This window comes from Vanacampus margaritifer, chromosome 7 (assembly GCF_051991255.1).
Source record: "Vanacampus margaritifer isolate UIUO_Vmar chromosome 7, RoL_Vmar_1.0, whole genome shotgun sequence".
In the NCBI taxonomy this organism is placed as follows: Eukaryota; Metazoa; Chordata; class Actinopteri; order Syngnathiformes; family Syngnathidae; genus Vanacampus; species Vanacampus margaritifer.
In genome coordinates, this window is record NC_135438.1 from 549674 (window position 1) to 568127 (window position 18454).

Here is an 18454-nt window from a genome sequence, read left to right on the forward strand (position 1 = left end):
TCACGCCGTCACGCCGCACTGGCCACAATTGTCTGTCAACGTGCAGCGTCTGCTCGGAATGGCCGCTTCCAGAATGATCACGATTGGATGCTGGGTTTTGGAGATTTTTTAAAATTTGATTTACTATTATTATTATTTCACAAAATGGCCTTTTTGGGCATCATTTATGTGTGATATCGCATATCGAAAATGTAGTCCCAAAGCGTCTTGAAATTAGAATAAAAGGGCGCAACTTGATTCTTGTCAACGTCTCAATTCAGTACTCGAGGAAGCTTTTCTCCGACGGCCGCCTAACAAGTTTCGCCACCAAATATTTGTGACGGGCGCTTATTCCGAGATGGTCTGTGTTTGGTGGTGCGCAATGAGTTGACCACTACATTTTATTAATCTATTAAAGGGATCCTTGATTTCATATTTGTGGAGTTTTTAATCATGTCCTTGACATTAAAGAAGAATTGATGTTCAATAAGTAATCCTATTGAATCGGGAAAAATTGAATCAAACTGAACTCTTGTGAATCAAATCAATTGAGCACATTGAAATGGATGCCCAGGCCTGGTTAGTCTTCATTTCCTCAACAAAAATCATTTCGTCAACACACATTTTTCACTGGACTAAAACTAGACTAGACCAAAACGCTCATCAATAAACAAGTGTGACTAAATCAGTCTGCATTTTCGTCGACTAATGAAGACCAGACCAAAATGTACTTCTTCATAAAAACTGGACTAAAATCCATGGACATTTTAGTTCATGAACAAAAACGAGATGAAAATGACATGATTTTTAAAATCTTGTCTGCTAGTCTGTCATGTGACCCCCCCCCCCCCCCTTTTGAAATCTGCAGTAAATTATAGTAACGTAACATGAATCCAACGGTTCTAACATTCCAACAATAATGTTAAACCGACCGCTAACCAATGCTAGCTAACGTGCTAGCTCATAGCATAGTAGCAACTGTAATTGTGTCAAGGGTTTTTTTTGTTTGTTTTTTTTCAAAAAGGTGAGAGAAATTTTCATGTGAAAGAATTTTAGCTCTAAAATGTTCAACATAATCTTATGACCCCAAAAATACGGGGGTTTAAGTGATTGTCCTGACTAAAAGTAGACAAAGTCTAGAATGCTAGAATGCTAGTCGACTCAAAATAGACAAAATAAAAAACGGATGAGGTTGACTGACTATGACAAAAAGCGTGATTGAAAGTGAGACTACATTTCAAAATGGTGGCTAAAATGATCACTATCCCAAGTTTCCGATGAGCTTTTTGCGTCCCAATTGTAATCATTTTCATGATGCGGTTGATGTGTGGTGTTCCTGTTGCCGTGGCGACCACTGACCCGCTGCCGTTTTCCCGGCAGACAATGTCTGTGCTGCTTCAAGGAGTACAAGCACCTGGAGGTCTTCAACCAGCTGGTGTACGCGCTCATCAACCTGGTGGTGGGCCAGATCGCCGTCCTCAGGGACCACCTGTGCCGCCTCCACCGTCGCGGCGGCGCCGGCGCCGAGGGGGTGCAGTCCGAGCGCCGGCATCACGACCGGCCCCCCCGCCGGCCGCTCTCGCCCGCAGAGGACGAGCCCGTCAACGTGGAGCGCGACTCGGCGGAAGAGGACGCCCGCTCTCCGGAGGGCGCCCTGAACCGGAAGCCGGCCGAGACCCAGATCCAAGTGGGGCTGGAGGAAGAGGAGGATGAAGAAGAAGAGGAGGAGGAGGATGAAGAGGAGGAGGAGGAGGGCGCGGATGAAGAGGACGACGAGGAGGAGGACGATGGCGGAGGAGGAGGCGGGTCTGGAGGCGGGCAAGAGCTGGACGCGTTCGGCTCGTGGAGCAGCGACGAGCGCGAGAAGCTGCTGCTGTGCGCCGCCAAGATCTTCCAGATCCAGTTCCCGCTTTACACCGCTTACAAACACAACACGCACCCCACCATTGAGGTGAACACGCACACACAAATGATTATTTTTCTCATCGAACGGCTGAAACAAAAAGTTTCTTGTGACATTTGAATGTACGTCTACTGAACGTATTTCTTTGTTTCCAGGACATTTCTGCTCATGAAAGCAGCATCCTGGGCTCGTTCTGTGACATGAACGTAAGTGCAAGACGTGTCGTCGTTGTTTGTTTGTTGTAACATTGTCAGCATCTCATTGGCTCCTTTTGCTTTTGTTTTATTTAATCCAATTCAATAAAGCAAAACTTGAATGCATGAAATTGCAAATTCATGTGAAAGTGACTCTTGAATGGCGTAAACGAATTCCCGTTTTGAAGGAAGCGCGCCTTTAAAAGCTTTCCAAAAGCACAAAATCTCATGCATTTGTTTCTTTGTTTATGAAAGAGGACAAAATGAGGTTCTAATCATCGTTTGTGACGATCCGTTCTTGGCTCCAATATTGTTGTCACAATTCATGACCATTCCAAATAAATGTATTGTTGTCATGATTTGGGAAGAACAAAACCCAGAAAAGAGGGAGCGTTGACCCTGTGGTGTGACTCTGGCCCCGGGTCACAGCGGGGTCACTGTTGACGTTGCTGCTGTGCAAACTCCAATAAATTGCGCCTGTCCAAAGGGACGTTGCGCGCTCTCGTGCTACATGCTAACAAGCTAGCTTGCGTCCCACCACACAGCGCTTACCTGTAAGTCATCTTCAGCTCCATGGCAACAAAGACGCTACCTGGCTAACAAGTAGCGCTTTCAGTAAACGCAGACGGGGCAACAAGATGAAGATTGAAGAAGATGAGAAGCTAATAGCGGCGTAAAAAAATAAAATCCGTTCGGCAATATATCGCGATATTACAGTGCACAATTCTCGTATCGATTCAACATGCAGCCATTTTTAAAGATCCATTTCTGATGGGAATATTCCACAAAATGTCTTAATTAGGGTTTCTATTTAAAGCATGGAAGAATGTTATATGAATGGAACATTAAGCCTTCAAATTAGATCTTAATGCGCTTGAAACATGAAACCGATTGCAACCCGTTTGGTAAATATGGTCGCTCACAGTGACAAGCCCGACGTTTCAGATAAGTATGCAAATCTTACAGGGTACGTGTACAAGTTAACTGATGAGTGTTGTCTAAATTTTGAGTATAAAAAAAAAAAAGCATTTTATTGGGATTAATCGGTATCGAATCGTGATACAGATGGAATTGCGAGGCACCGGGCAATTCACACTCCTAAAAATGGCAAAATAGAATTTTGTCAATATGCTGTGCTGTTGGGTTCTTTCAACCGAGAACGTTTCATAAACAGACACGGGAGGAAGACGAGAGAGATAAAGACTCGCCAGGAGAATGAGCAGAGATGGCAGCAGATCACAACCTCCTGCCCATTTCAGACACACACTGTCGTCGTTTCTCCTCCTTTTCTTTGGGTTGACCTCCCACATGGACATGACTGCTCGGAGGCGTTTGGGGGAAACGCCTCCGAGCAGCAAAGTGACAATCGTGGACACGGGCAACAATGCTGACATTCTTGAACACTAAAAGCTTCTCAAGCATAAAAATGTTGCGGCCGTTTGTCTTGTGATGAGGGCCCGTTTGCTGTCTTGGGACGGCGGTCGACTTCAACTCGCACAGTTCAGAGGTCACAATGTTGAAGACATGCTATGCAATTGATAAAAGACTAAATATGGGATATTTAAGATACACGAATCAGTCTGAACATTTTGCACAAGAATCATTTTTTAATAAATGACACCTTTAACTAAAAAATCGGAATCGTCCTGAATGATTGGAAAAAGAAAAAAAAAAAGATTACATTTTTTGGGCCACTTTGCCTAGCCTTACTTGAATGTATAAAAAAGAAAAGTCCCAAATCAAATGTGTCAAGCCGTCATTCCAAAGTGTGCTTGCTTTTTGTTGTTTTCAGGACGTGGAGGTTCCTTTGCACCTTCTTCGCTACGTTTGTCTGTTCTGCGGCAAGCACGGCCTGTCTCTGATGATGGAATGCTTCCAGGCCGCCTCCCCCGACAGCCTCCCCTTCCCTATCGCGCACGCCTTCATCACCATCGTGTCCAACGTGAGGACGCGAGGCCGACCCCACCGCGCCCTTTGCCTGGATCCCGCTTCTCATTGTTCGTTTTTTTTTTCTTCTTCCCCTCAGATCCGAATATGGCTTCACATTCCGGCCGTCATGCAGCACATCATCCCCTTCCGCTCCCACGTCATACGGTGAGTTCTTCTTCTTCTTCTTCTTCATACGCCCGCGCCGTGCTTTTTTCTTTTTTTGCGCCCGTCCCACTACTGCGCATTCCGCCACACAGTGCGGTTGTTGCTAGGTAGGTCTGCTGTCACCAAAGCGACCGTCTCCTCACATGACCCGGGAAGAGGCAGCCGGTGTCGGTACCAGATGCGATCGAGCTGCCAGGTCGCGCTACAGGATTGGCTGGAAATGATCCGGTTGACGATCATTTGTCAAAACCTGAAAATGTTGAAGTCAATATTAAGACAAAACACTAAAATTATGCAAGCTCCTTTTGGATGAAACCAACATTTATGAAATTAGTTATTTTTACATTTAAAAATGTATACATTTAAACAACTCGATAATGAGTATGACTCTTTTTTTACGATGATGCTGATTTTGTAATTGTGCGGTGTAATCGTTGAAAATTGTAAATGAATTTCGATTAATTGCACAACCCGAGACTGAATTTGTAAAAACATAAATTGACCTAAGAATATAAAAGCAAGATATATTGAATAAATGATAAATGCACAAATTAATTTCCCGATGATGATGTGATGATGTTTTTAGCCAACTCAGTGCACTAGTGGTAGAGTGTCCGCCCTTAGACTGGGAGGTCGCGGGTTCGATCCCCAGCCTGGTCATGCCAAAGACTGGGAGCCATTTTCCTCCCTGCTTGACACTCAGCATTAAGGGTTGGAATTGGCTTAGGGTTAGATCACCATTATGATTGATGAGCGCGGCCGCTGCTGCTGCTCACCGCTCCCTCGGGAAGGCTCAAATGCGGGGAACTAATTTCGCCCCACTTCAAAGTGGCTGCGACAATCAGGCGATCTTAATCTTAAAACGTCGGAAAAGGAATCCCAAGGAAGCTCGGAGGCGGCGGCCGCCACGTCAGCGTGTTGATGGGCGTGTTGATGGGCGTGGTCTTCAGGTACCTGTGCCAGCTGTCGGACCAGGAGCTGCGTCAGAGCGCGGCGCGCAACATGGCCGACCTGATGTGGAGCACGGTGAAGGAGCCGCTGGACAGCGCGCTGTGCTTCGACAAGGAGAGTTTGGACCTGGCTTTCAAGTACTTCATGTCGCCAACGCTCACCATGCGGCTGGCCGGACTCAGCCAGATCACGGTCAGTCGGCTTCACTTTGGGGGGTTTGGCGGAAAAAGATTGAATTGTTCTAAAAAAAAAAAAAATCCAATCTTCCCCGCTTCAGAACCAGCTGCACACTTTTAACGACGTGTGCAACAACGAGTCTCTGGTGTCCGACACTGAAACGTAAGTTGCGTCTCTGTTTGCCGTCAAATGAAAATGTCACGCTTCTGTTCAGGAATCAGAAATCAATCAGGGCTGAAGTTACTCGCCTATTTGGGGAAATAACATCAAATTTCCCCTCCAAAACAACACAATATATATATATTTTTATATAAGTTTCCTTAAAAAGTTATTTTGTCTAGAGAACACAATAAAATGAATTTCAAAATTAAGATCAAAAAATTGAAACCGTCCCAATCAAAACTTGTGGTTGTTCAACTTCCTTTAAAAGGAGTACAATACAATAAATGTAAATGAAAAATTCCTCAAGCTGTTTAGTGTGTGATGTTTAATTATGTTTTGAAATCCATGCTTTTAATTTGGAGGGCTGCGGGTGTATTTCCATTTCCTGTTTCACAATCTCCGTTCATCAGTAGTCAATAACCATCGATAGAAATCGAATCTGCAAAGATCCGTCTGCACTTCACAGCTAATGACATTTTGTCGTCCAACTTCTGTGATCTTTTCAAGAAATGCAAAATAACAATTTTCCATGCCACAAGAGCGGGGGCCGATACAAGTATCGATCACCGTCGCGAGTACCGATACCCTAAAATATGTCCTGGTATCAGTACTCGCTCATCCCTAATTAAAAAAAAAAAAAATGAAGTTATCAAATCCATTGTGGACCAAACTTTTGACTGCTGAAAATGTCCAAAAGGGCCTCAAGGTCTCCGTTTGTGTTGATTTTGTAGCGAGTTGTCCTCGTTTGCCTTCCAGGTCCATAGCGAAGGATCTGGCCGACTGGTTGATCCACAACAATGTGATCGAGCACCTTTTCGGACCTAATTTGCACATTGAGGTGAGACGTAGCACCCGACTTTTGTTGTTTTGTGCTAAGGACCGCCTTCCTTCATGGACGCTTGAAAAGAGATGATCAACCTTCTTAATTCCACAATCATCCCTGCCTGAATTGTCTTATTGTGTGCCGTCGTCCTTCGAACCCCCCCCCCCACCCCCTTTTTTTTCCCCAGATCATTAAACAGTGCCAGGTCATCCTGAACTTCCTGGCTGCGGAGGGCCGACTGAGCACGCCGCACGTGGACTGCATCTGGGCCGCGGCTCAGGTGAGAAACCTCGGCGCTATTGTGTGAGAGCGGCAGGCTCCCACTAGTGGTCCTCCACAGTCACTGATGTGTTGAAGTTGATGACGCTTGCATCTGGACAAACGCTAACATTTGGATGCTTTTTTGACTCAACAGATTTCCATTTCATTGAAGCCCAATTTTTCTTTTCCCACATAACACTTTCCATTTACAGCGTTCACATTTCAACTCACTTCAAAAATGAACGCCTTTTTCATCGTCTGACTTCCATTCTGGGCACGATTTCACCTTAAATATGCACTTTTTTACGCTGATGTTTTTCTAAGCTTGAAAGATTGCCGGTTCGTGTAAGTTAACGCTAATTGAAATTTGTTCACCTTTAAGGTCAAACCTTGATGTTTAATGCATTTATTACTTGTTTGATTGAAAATAAAATGCAAAGGTCAAGGACCTTGAAAACATATTTTAATCGCAATATTGAGGGGGAAATTTGCAATGAGCTCACTTTTCAAAATGCTTGCGTGACAATCGAAAGCAATTTCCTGACCAATTTGTGCTTCACGTCGCAGCTCAAGCACTGCAGCCGCTACATCCACGACCTTTTCCCTTCCCTCATCAAGAACTTGGACCCGGTGCCCCTCCGCCACGTCCTCAACTTGGTCTCAGGTCTGCACCCCAGCGCGCACACCGAACAGGTACCCGTCAAGGTCGATTTGAACAACAAGTTCCGTTCCCGAAGGCTAATTGCGTTTTGTACGGTTTGCAATCGGCCGAGTAATAAAAAAAAACAGTAAAGATATGAATTGGAGATTAGGTTCTGCTCCGCTGTTGTCTTGCTTTTACCTCGTTTGCTTCCCAAAATGTAGACATATGTGTCCCAAAGACGTACTTATACGTTATTTATGCTAGAGCATATAGAAGGCTTTGATGCAGCCTCTGAACTGCACATTGCTTGAAGCGCGATGGTAGTTATTATAAAAACGGCCAGCGGGTGGCATCAGAGTATGAGATCAACCAGGGCCAGCTCGTTTTCCTACAGTTCGAAACAGATTTATGAATAATGATGAAACTTCGCTATATTCTAATGCAAATTGCTGCAAAATGGAAACCGATAGAAATATGCTTTTTTTTCCTGATGAAAGAGACTCTAATCTTTTTTTTGGTCGGTTCCATGTTTTGATAGCAATGGAACACAATATTCTTCGGGCCTTGCAAAATCAGTCAGTATCCCATAAAACAGCTGGGAGCGAAGGGGGTTGCTTCAGTCCAACTGGCTGCCAATGAATGAGTTAAGTATGCTCCATGTCCCATTGGGGTCCGTCAATGAAAAGCCATGCGTCCAAAAACCGCGATCGGTTGTCATCCAAATATTTGCGCCGCTCCAAAGCGGAACCAATGCAAGTATTTCAAAAAACACGGGCGAAATGTTGAGCCGACCGCTGTTGTAGCGTGTGCCACCGCTAGCCCAGCGTAAGCTAACGGCGACTGTGGCGGCTTTGCAGACGCTCTACTTGGCGTCCATGCTGATCAAGGCGCTGTGGAACAACGCTCTGGCCGCCAAAGCCCAGCTGTCCAAGCAGAGCTCCTTCGCGTCGCTGCTCAACACCAACTTGGCGTTGGGCAACAAGAAGGGTCAGTGACGCCCGATGCTTTGCTTTGCTTTAACAAGGATTTGATTGTGATTGTCAAGCCATTTTAAGGAAATCATTTCAAAAAAACAAAAAACAACATTTTATGTATCAAAAGTACTAATGATATCAATGAGTACTGAAGATTTAAGTATGTAAAAAAAGTGGTGCGGAACATCCCCAGTCAAAATGGCTGCCAGTCATCGAGTTGAAAGTGTGCAATGTGCCGCTTGATGCATGTGAAATCCGTTTGTGACACATGCGTGACGTGCGGCTTTCTGTTTTTATGTCGCAGGCTCTCCGGCCGCCAGCCCCGACAGCAGCGACACGCAGCACAGCGCCGGCAGCGACTTGGACGAGCAGATGATGACGGGAAGCAAGCGCGGCCAGCAGAGGCTTTCCGACACTGAGGTTGCTTTTATTCGCCGCCCAAAAGTGGACTTTTCCCAACCGAAGTGCAATAGAATCAGTCAAGGTGCGGTGCTAAAGCGTGGCCGTGTTTGCCGTCGTGGTCAGGAGTCGATGCAGGGCAGCTCGGACGAGACGGCCAACAGCGCCGAGGAAGGCAGCAGCGGGCCGGGCAGCACCAGCGGCCGCAGCGACGCCTCCAGCAACGAGGCCGCCTCCAGCAGAGCCAGCCGCTCGGCCGGCAGCCCCGCCAGCGACGCCCACTCGGACGACATGGCCGACAGCGAGGCCCTGAAGGAGGAGGAGGAGGAGGAAGACGAGGAGGAGGAGGAGGAGGAGGAGGAGGATGACGATGACGAAGATGACGACGAAGAGGAGGATGAGGAAGAAGGGGCGTCTGCTGATGGCGGGACGCAGAAGGCGGAGGTGGGAGGTCGTCTCCGATCAATCGATGATCATTGTGTCATGTTTGCCTTTTTCAGCGGCTTTTGAATCATAACTTGGCAAATTGCAATTGAAAAGGCCATGAAACATTTTAATTGTAATTAATCGCATGACTTCAATAGTTAACTCACGATTAATCAAACATTTTATATGTTCTAAATATACAATAAATTTTTTTTCTAGATTTTCATACTCTTAACTCTTTGACTGCCAAAAACGTTAAATAACGTTTAGCAAAATCCTATGGAGGAGTGCCAAAGACGTTAAAAGACGTTTGTTTCAAAACAGAGGTAAAACTAACCATTTTCTGTTGTTGATTACTGAAGAACGGAATAAGGTAGAAACAAACTTTTTTTTTTCTGATGAAAGATGAGAGTCCAATCTTTCATTTGGTAGTATGTGTGTTTCCATAGTCCAAACACAACATTTTCTGTGGACCTTGAAAGATCAGTCAAAATGCTTAAAATCGGCTGGCACTGGGGACGTCCCGTTTCTGAAAACGTCTGGCAGTCAAAGAGTTAACAAAAGTTGGATTTTTTTTTGGGGACGTCAATGGCAGTGAATGAGTTAACAGTTTTCACTCCAAGAAGGCAATATGAAGTACATATAGAACATTTTTGCTTTGAGTTGACCTTCAAGCCAAAATGTTCTGTTGACGTACTGCAAGTCACATGACTGACGCCCCCCCCCCCCCTCATTTGTCAGAAGGACCCTCGGGGGCAAGCGGAGTCGCGCAAGAGGAAGGCTGGCGAGGCTCTGGGCGAGGGCGCCAAACCCAAGGTCCACCCCTTCAGCCCAGAGACGTCCGCCATCATGGCCGCCGCCGCCACCTCCCTGGAGAGTCGCATGCGAATGATGGACACGTGCGCGGCGGCGTCCTCGTCCGGGCAGTCGCCCGACGGCAGCCCCCGCCAGGGGGGGGCCCAGGAGCCGGCCCGCCCCACACGCCCTGCCGACTACCTGGGCGAGGCCATGGGCGGAGAGATCTTCAACTGCCGCCGCTTCATCGGCCCCCCCCATCATCACCATCACCACCATCATCATCGTCATCATCATCACCATGAAGGGCAAGTCTTCGCCAGCGCCCTCGTTTGCTTTTGTCAGCGGGTTTTTCTTCTTGTTGCTCTTTTTGTTTTTTGTGTATTGAGGTTTTTGTCTGTTTTGCAACGCTACAAATATTTATTTCTTTTTTGGGCGGAGGAGCATATCAGGCTTTTTTGGGGCGTGGGGGTCTTGGGGTTAATCTCTCCCCCCCGAATCTGATGACCTAATGCCATGGTGGCGTATAATCCCTGCATAAGCGCAGTTGTGCCCTGTTGACGGAACTTTTGTGAATGGAAATGCGATGGATTGATAAAATGTTGACCAGCGGCTGTGTTGTTTTGTTTGCGAAACGTTTGCGGGGTCTTTAGGCCCACGGTGGAGGACATGCTGAGCGCCGACGACGTGAGCTGCAGCAGCTCGCAGGTCAGCGCCAAGTCGGAGAAGAACATGGCCGACTTTGACGGCGAGGAGTCGGGCTGCGAGGAGGAGCTGGTCCAGATCAATTCGCACGCCGAGCTCAGCTCGCACCTGCAGCATCACCTCCCCAACCTGGCCTCCATCTACCACGAGCACCTGGTGCAAGGTGAGATCCGGCGGGATGGAAAGAAACAATCTGCCGCTTGTCATACAGACACAAACAAATGCCCGTCACCGCTACAGCAATATTGCTCCTTTTTGTTGTTGTTGCCGAGGATAAAGAATATATACGTGTGCGTATTGTGACGTCTACACGTGTTGCGCCGCAGTTTGTGTTTGTGCTTAAACGATGTACAAGGGCAGTAACTGTGGAGGCTTTCCCAGAAGCTATTTTATATTTACTCATTTGCTCACAAAAATGTATGGTTATTATTTTTTTATATAAAATACATCAACCTAAATATAATACAATTGAATTACATTAATTCAACAATTATATTAATTATAGATATAGAGATTATATGAATTAAAAATATAAAATTCATATATCAATTTTTTATTATTTACTTATGATTGTTTGCAGCCTCTGAACTGAAAAGAATGCTTGAAGCGCAATGGTAGTTATTACAAAACACGGCCAGCAGGTGACAGCCGAGTATAGGAGATCAACCAGGGCCATGTTGAAATCAGGCGGATTTCTAAACACATTTGGGAATAATGATAACATTTGGCTCCATCCTAATGCGAATTGCAGATGAATGAATTCTTTTGGTCACTTCCACGTTTTTACAGCAATAGAACACAATATTGTGTGGGCCTTGAAAAAATCTGTCCAAATCCAGTCAAACGACCAAGAGTGAAGAGGGTTGCTTCAGTCCAAATGGAATTAAAGAAGTAGTTGGTCATTCAAGGACCGTCAATAAAATGTCTCTGTCCTGCGAGTGAATAAAACGCCGCGACAAGCAGCATTGCGCACACGCGCGGTGACTTTTAGGAAAAAGACGCCATTTGTAAAAAAAGAAAATAAATTCTGATGTTTGAGAATCAGCGGTTTGATTATTTTTTTTTCCTCGTATGTCCACCAGGTCCGAGCGTGCACAAGCATCAGTACTCGGGTGGCCACGCGCTGACTGACGTCAACCTGGACAACGTCTGCAAGAAGGGCAACACGTTGCTGTGGGATCTGGTGCAAGACGACGACGCCGTACGCTGACTTTTTCCCAAAAATTCCACGCTCGGGGCAAACCGCGCCCACGGCTCATTAATTATGCGTGAGCGGTTAAACTCACCTCGGTGACGTTCACACAAAAAGGCACTTTTATCTGCCCGTGCTTATTCCGTCCTTTAGTTTCTTGTCATTGGTCAGCAAAACGCTGGGAAACGAAACAATCGCTCGTTACCGGCGGAATGTCCACCTGTTATTTGCGGTGGAGGTCGGATGGAACCATCCAATGGCGCCGTCTTCAAACTGCCACAATATCGCCGTCGTCATGTGACGAAATGAAAAGCAGCACGTGTTCCAAAAGTCGGGTTGTTTGACGTCGCCGTTGCTCGGGTAACAACCAATCACAGCTCAGCTTCTGAAAACAGCTGAGCTGTGATTGTGATCAGGCTTTTCTTCCTGATTTTATTTCTAAAAAATCAAATGTATCCAACATCCCGTCAAAAGTATTTCCTATTCATCGCGATGCGTTCGGATTCCTCGCCGACGGTCTTGCCCACCATTTTGCGCGCGCCGTCCTACGGATGCCGGTGACGCGGCCGTCTTTGCGTTCCAGAGCCACCTGTCGGAGGGTCTGATCAACGAGGCGGAGAAGCTGCTGTGCTCGCTGGTGTGCTGGTTCACCGACCGGCAGATCCGCATGCGCTTCATCGAGGGCTGCCTGGACAACCTGGCGCACCACCGGTGAGCAGCCGACCCGACGGGACCCGACCCGACGGGACCCGACCCGACGGGACCCGCCGGCAACCGCGCGGCGCTAACCGTTAGCGTGTGCCCTCAGGTCGGTGGTGGTGTCGCTGAAGCTCCTGCCCAAACTCTTCGGCACCTTCCAGCAGTTCGGATCCAGCTACGACACGCACTGGATCACCATGTGAGCAACGCACGAGACCGCTCGCTCGCTCGCTCGCTCGCTCGCTCGCTTGCAGCTGTTTGAAGACCTGTTCAACTTTTCAAAGACATTTTCATGGAACGCTTTCAAAAGCACACTTCATGTTTTTTTTTAGTACTTATTATAGATAGCAGCTTTTTGTTTTTCAGCTGCATTGTTTAAACTTGAGTTAAGTAGAAGTTCAGTATCACATTATTATTTTGTACCAGTTTTACTTATGGTACTTAACATGCAGTACATTTTAATTTCATGTAATCTTCTTTCTTTCTTTTATTTTTCAAGTGTAATTTCTGGACTTGAAGCCGCTACTTTTTTGGCTCGCATTCGACCCTGCAGAGGTGCGGCTCATCCATCCGATCACAAGGGGGCGCACTATAGCAGTGGGAGAGACAGAACGAGAGCGAGACCATTTGCACCCTCGTTATGCGCTAACATTCAAACACGGGTGCGACGTGTAGGCCAGAAACGACTGTGACTTTTTTGGGCTGAAGTGCACTTGAAACCATTGAAGAAGAAGCAAATTCGGATGTGATGTTTTGTGAACATTTCTCGAAAGTATTTTGTGTTTCGTCGTCAGGTGGGCTGAGAAGGAGCTTCACATGATGAAGCTGTTCTTCGACAACCTCCAGCACTACATCCAGGAAGTCCGACAGCACCGCCACAATTATGCGCTGTGAGTCTCATCGCGCCGCCAACTTTTTTTCCACGCCACACCAGCAAACAAAATGTCACTCGAACCCAACGCAGGCGCCTCCAATGGCCGGCCGGGCAGGCCCAACTTTTTGCTTTGGAACGCGCCACTCAAAAGCGCCTTTGTGCCCCGTTGCAGGTACAGTCACAGTGCGGAGGTGCAAGTGCGCCTGCAGTTCCTCACCTGCGTTTTCTCCACGCTGGGATCCCCGGACCACTTCAGTAAAGACGCACACACGTGACCCGACTGTAACACGTTTTGCGCTCTCTCTATTTTCTGTCCGTCATTTTTGAACCACAGCTTATTTTTATCTCTGGCTTCATTGATCTTTTCGTAGACTTTTTATTTTTCTACCCGCCTTCTCGTCTCTCTAGCGAGCTCTCTGTTCTTGGCCCTGTGTGTCTTTTTGTCCCTTGCTGTCTCCGTCTGTCTGCGGCCGACGTGCAAAACGCGTCTTTGTCTTTGTCCTTCAGGGCTGAGCCTGGATCAGGTGGACATCCTGTGGCACTGCCTGGTGGAGGACGGCGAGTGCTACGACGACGCCCTGCACTGGTTCCTCAACCAGGTGCGCAGCAAGGACCAGCACGCCATGGGCATGGAGACGTACAAGCACCTCTTCCTGGAGAAGGTACCGCCAAATCCGCTACTCGTGCCGACGCTCGCTGAATGGAAAAGACAACGTTGCGCAAGTCGGAAACACCACACGAATGGATTTCCAATAACAGCGGAATCAATTGAATCGTGTCATGAATGAATGAGCGAGGCTTCTTCTAAAAAGCAAATACGTGAAAACAATGGCAGAATCATTTTTCTTATTATCAAATAGGAAAATGTCTTCTTTTTTTTTTTTTGGTCCAGATGCCTCAGCTGAAGCCGGAGACCATCAGCATGACGGGTCTGAACCTGTTCCAGCACCTTTGCAACCTGGCCCGGCTGGCCACCAGCGCACTGGACAACGCCGCCAGCTGCGAGGTCGGTCCCGTGTCGTCCCGTCCTGGTCGATCACGCACTGCCGCTCACCGCTCGCTCGCCCTCTCTCTCTCTCTCTCTCCTCTTTCCACGCGTCGTTCAGCTGTGCGGGATGGACCAGCTGTGGGGCATCGCCCTCCGAGCTCAGTCGGCCGACATCAGCCGCGCCGCCATCCAGTACATTAACTCCTACTACATCAACGGTTAGTAGCCGGCGGCTCCTGCGTTGGGCCGCGAGCCTGACGCGGGAGCCGTCTTGGGGCTTCGCTTGCGCCGTGGGAACATTCCAGATCTCGTCGCTGCCGGCCGTGTTTAGGGCTCAACCGATGAGGGTGTTTTTTTTAGGCCCATTCGTAAATTTTACTTTCATTTCAGCAGTTAAGCGTAGATTTATTGAACTAAAATGTTATCAAAATAAAATAAAACAAATGAAATTGCATTTGAAATGACTTCAGTTCACTCTAAGGCTAAAAATCAAATATTTCTGCCAAATAAAAACAGGAGATTTCAAAAAGCAGCAAATGAAATGGCATTTTACCTTTAAAACTAATTATAGCAGAAATTTCTTTCATTTTAGCAACGACAATGACAGATTATATAAAGCCCTATATTTCCTAATGTAGCGTTTTTCCTTAAAATTGCATTCAATTAACTCATTTGCTCCCCAAAAATGTGTAAATAACTTTTTGGATGCTCGAGCATACGGAAGGCTTTGGTGCAGCCTCGCAACGAACGGTTGAAGAAATGGTAGTTATTACACAAACGGCCAGCAGGTGGCAGCAGAGCAAAAGAGATCAACCAGGCACATGTTGAAAAAAAGCTCTTTTACTCCCATTTCTAAACAGATTTGTGAAGAATGATGAAAACATAAACGGATTGAAATATACTTCTTTTTTTCAAGATCAAGAGACTAATCTTTCTTTTGGTAGGTTTCATGTTTTTACAGCAATAGAACACAATATTCTGTGGGCCTTGCAAAATCAGTCCAAATCCAGTCAAACGGCTGGGAGTGAAGGGGGTTGCTTCAGTCAAAATGGCTGCCAGTTAATGAGGACGTAATAAAAGTGAAGACATTTTATCTGACCTGTTTTAGCCATGAATCCCAAAAATAAAAAAAGAGTTAAATCAAGTATACAGCAATTGTTTTCACTCATTTCCTTTTGTTTCCAATAAATGAGTTAGCCGATGACAAATGAATATTTGACCCGACTCTTTGTTACTTAAACGGACGTCCGCGCTGATGTAGCAGCGTGTGACGCCGTCTGCCGTGTCGTGTGTCCAGCGGGCAAGACGGGCCTGGAGAAGGAGCAAGAGTTCATCCGCAAGTGCATGGAGAGTCTGCTGATGGCGTCGGCCAACCTGGAGAAGGACGCCCAGTCGGGCCTGACCAGCATCGAGAGGGGCCTGCTCATGCTCAAGACGCACCTGGAGGCCTTCAGGCGCAGGTGACGTCGGCCGCTCGTGACCAGCCCCCCCCCCCCCCTCCCCCTCCTCAACGTGCCTCTGTCCTTCCTCCCATGCAGGTTCGCCTACCACCTGCGCCAGTGGCAGATCGAGGGCACGGGCATCAGCAGCCACCTCAAGGCGCTCAGCGACAAACAGTCGCTGCCGCTCAGGATCGTCTGCCAGCCCGCCGGACTGCCCGACAAGGTCCACTCGCCTGGCGCTTGATTTTCTCTTTTGCTTTGCTAGCACCAGGGTTATTTTAGGTCACCAAAACGAACCCAAAAAACTCCAAACAACAATTTCGTTAAAAATAAAAACAAAAATCCTTTCTTTTTAAAACGAAAACTAACTCAAAGTACATTTTATGTTTACAAAGCTAACTATAATTATAGCAAAAATGTCTTTGGTCATTAATTTCATGCATCTTTGGGGCTGATTTTAAAAATATTTATACAACCGGAATAAGGACGTTTGAAAGTGTCACACAGAAGTGACGTCATCTCGCAGCAGCCAATAGGAGAGCGCCTGCAGATGACCTGGAAATGCAACGCTAGCTAAGAAATGACTTACTTTTCTCATGATTTTCCCAAAGTGTTTATTAAATATTGCGCACAAGCTGAGGTGGCAAATGCAGGTCCAGGAAGTCAAAACCCTGTCACCGTTTGGCTTTAATCCCAGGTGTTAGCTAGCTAGCTCCCATGGTGCTCATTTAACTGCTAGCTAGCATCAATGGCTAAAGCCAAACTGTGGCAGGGTTTTTACTCTCTGAACCGCCATTTACCACCTCTGTGCACAAGTCATACACATTAAAAACAAAATAAAATACTGACATTAACTAAAACTAAGCGTTTTTTAAATGACTAAAACTAATAGAATCTAACAGAACCACCCTGAAAACTAATTTAAATTCAATTAAAAAAACAAAGCTCAAAACGAACTCAAATGAAAATTCCAAAACTATTAATAACCCTGGTTACCACCACCAGTTAGAAGCGGAAGTTTTGAATACAGCCGGAACTCGTTGACTGCCGTCAACACAATTAGGAAACGGAAGATTATTCAGGGCTAATGCTAATCGCGATTGTTCATCGTTTAGCAAAGGCTAATTTTGTTATGTTTGTGTAATATAAAAGATAAGGAACAATAAGTATTTAAATCCACTGAATTCAACACATGTTCAACCTTAGTGGAATTATTTATTTATTTTGGGGGGGGGGATTAATTGATAGGCAACTCGATTTAAAAAAATAAATAAATCAGAAGTCGTCATGTCACTACAGATTAAATTTTTTATTTTTGTCCCCCTCCAACATGTTGAATTCTCTGAAAAATGATGGCCCTTTTCTTTTTTGTAAGCAGATGACGATTGAGATGTACCCCAGCGACCAGGTGGCGGACCTGCGCGCAGAGGTGACGCACTGGTACGAAAACCTGCAGAAGGAGCAGATGAACCAGCAGGCGCAGGTGCAAGAGTTCGGTCAGAGTGGCCGGCAGCCGGGAGACTTCTCAGGTGCGCTTCACGCCGTTGCCCTCCATTGGTGGGAGGGGGGAGGGGCCCTCACGGCTGTGCTTAACGTCCGGCAATGTGGATTTCAGAGGGCCTGATGGGACCGGTCCGGATGATCTCTTCGGGCCACGAACTGACCACGGACTACGACGAGAAGACTCTTCATGAGCTGGGCTTCAAAGACATGCAGGTGCGGAACGGCTGCGAGCGGCACCGCAGACACAAACGGCAAATGAAGTCACACTTGTCGTGCTGGGCTTTTTTCAAATGAAATATTTCTTCTCCAGTTTTTGTTTTTCAGTTCTTTTGTTCATATGCTCGTGAGGGATGTCAATGATCACACAGGAAGGAAAAGCAGTTCCATTTGTAATTGTATTAAGTCATCGATCCCGGTGCGGAAAATTGCTTCCCCCCAAAATTTCAAATCAACAGTAGAAATGAAACATCCGCAATGCAGCGACGGACAAGCGTTTGCTGCTTGTGCATTTCATTCTGGAATCTTTCCACCCACGGAAATCCCTGACCTGGCGGGCCTTTCCTTTTGTTGCCGTCCGCCGGCAGATGGTGTTTGTGTCGGTGGGAGCGCCGCGGCGCGAGCGCAAAGGCGAGGGCGTGCAGCTGCCGGCGTCGTGCCTGCCGCCGCCGCAGAAGGAGCACATCCCGATGCTGCTGCTGCTGCAGGAGCCGCACCTCACCACGCTCTTCGACCTGCTGGAGATGCTGGCCTGCTTCAAAGCGCCCAGCCCCGCCCCCGACGGCGTCCACCAGCACAGTCCGGAGGTCGGTTGCCGCCAACGCAGACACCTCCTCATACGCGGCATTTTATAATTCCAAGTTCAAGAATGAAAAGTTGATCTTTTGAAGGGTGTAATTGCATCATTATACCGTTTTCCTTATTAGTTGAAAAATGCTATTTGAACATCAATATTATCATTTATGGCAATATTTTCTGGGACAATTTGTCCAAATGTGCAATCGTAGATGAAAGCAACATGACAATCGTTTGTCATCTTCTGACCGACCGACCGACCGAATGTCCCGAACGAGAGAAACATTTGTTGTTGTTTTTTGTTGTGCGTCCGTGTGCCGCTTGCCGGCGTTTGTGTTTGCGCCCGCAGACGGCCCGCAGCGAGGAACTGCACCTGCACGCCGAGAACCTTTCCCGCCGCGTTTGGGAACTTCTCATGCTGCTGCCCACGTGTCCCAAAATGCTGCAGGCCTTCCAGAGCATCTCGGACGACGGCACG

The 18454-nt window shown here is 47.0% G+C and overlaps 1 protein-coding gene across 1 annotated transcript in view; it reads left to right on the forward strand.

Moving 5' to 3' along the window:
• The window catches only part of usp34 (ubiquitin specific peptidase 34), a 48428-nt gene that overhangs the window by 3619 nt on the left and 26355 nt on the right, over positions 1-18454 (forward strand). The window contains exons 3-30 of the mRNA XM_077571040.1: positions 1360-1930; positions 2038-2088; positions 3869-4018; positions 4103-4170; positions 5121-5313; positions 5399-5460; positions 6217-6298; positions 6471-6563; positions 7112-7237; positions 8045-8174; positions 8466-8581; positions 8687-9004; positions 9728-10089; positions 10435-10649; positions 11569-11687; positions 12262-12389; positions 12487-12576; positions 13172-13267; positions 13424-13506; positions 13759-13913; positions 14144-14257; positions 14358-14457; positions 15537-15699; positions 15778-15904; positions 17060-17210; positions 17297-17397; positions 17769-17987; positions 18326-18454. Coding sequence (XP_077427166.1) covers positions 1360-1930; positions 2038-2088; positions 3869-4018; positions 4103-4170; positions 5121-5313; positions 5399-5460; positions 6217-6298; positions 6471-6563; positions 7112-7237; positions 8045-8174; positions 8466-8581; positions 8687-9004; positions 9728-10089; positions 10435-10649; positions 11569-11687; positions 12262-12389; positions 12487-12576; positions 13172-13267; positions 13424-13506; positions 13759-13913; positions 14144-14257; positions 14358-14457; positions 15537-15699; positions 15778-15904; positions 17060-17210; positions 17297-17397; positions 17769-17987; positions 18326-18454 — 4312 coding nt within the window. The remainder of the gene's footprint in view (positions 1-1359; positions 1931-2037; positions 2089-3868; positions 4019-4102; positions 4171-5120; positions 5314-5398; positions 5461-6216; positions 6299-6470; positions 6564-7111; positions 7238-8044; positions 8175-8465; positions 8582-8686; positions 9005-9727; positions 10090-10434; positions 10650-11568; positions 11688-12261; positions 12390-12486; positions 12577-13171; positions 13268-13423; positions 13507-13758; positions 13914-14143; positions 14258-14357; positions 14458-15536; positions 15700-15777; positions 15905-17059; positions 17211-17296; positions 17398-17768; positions 17988-18325) is intronic.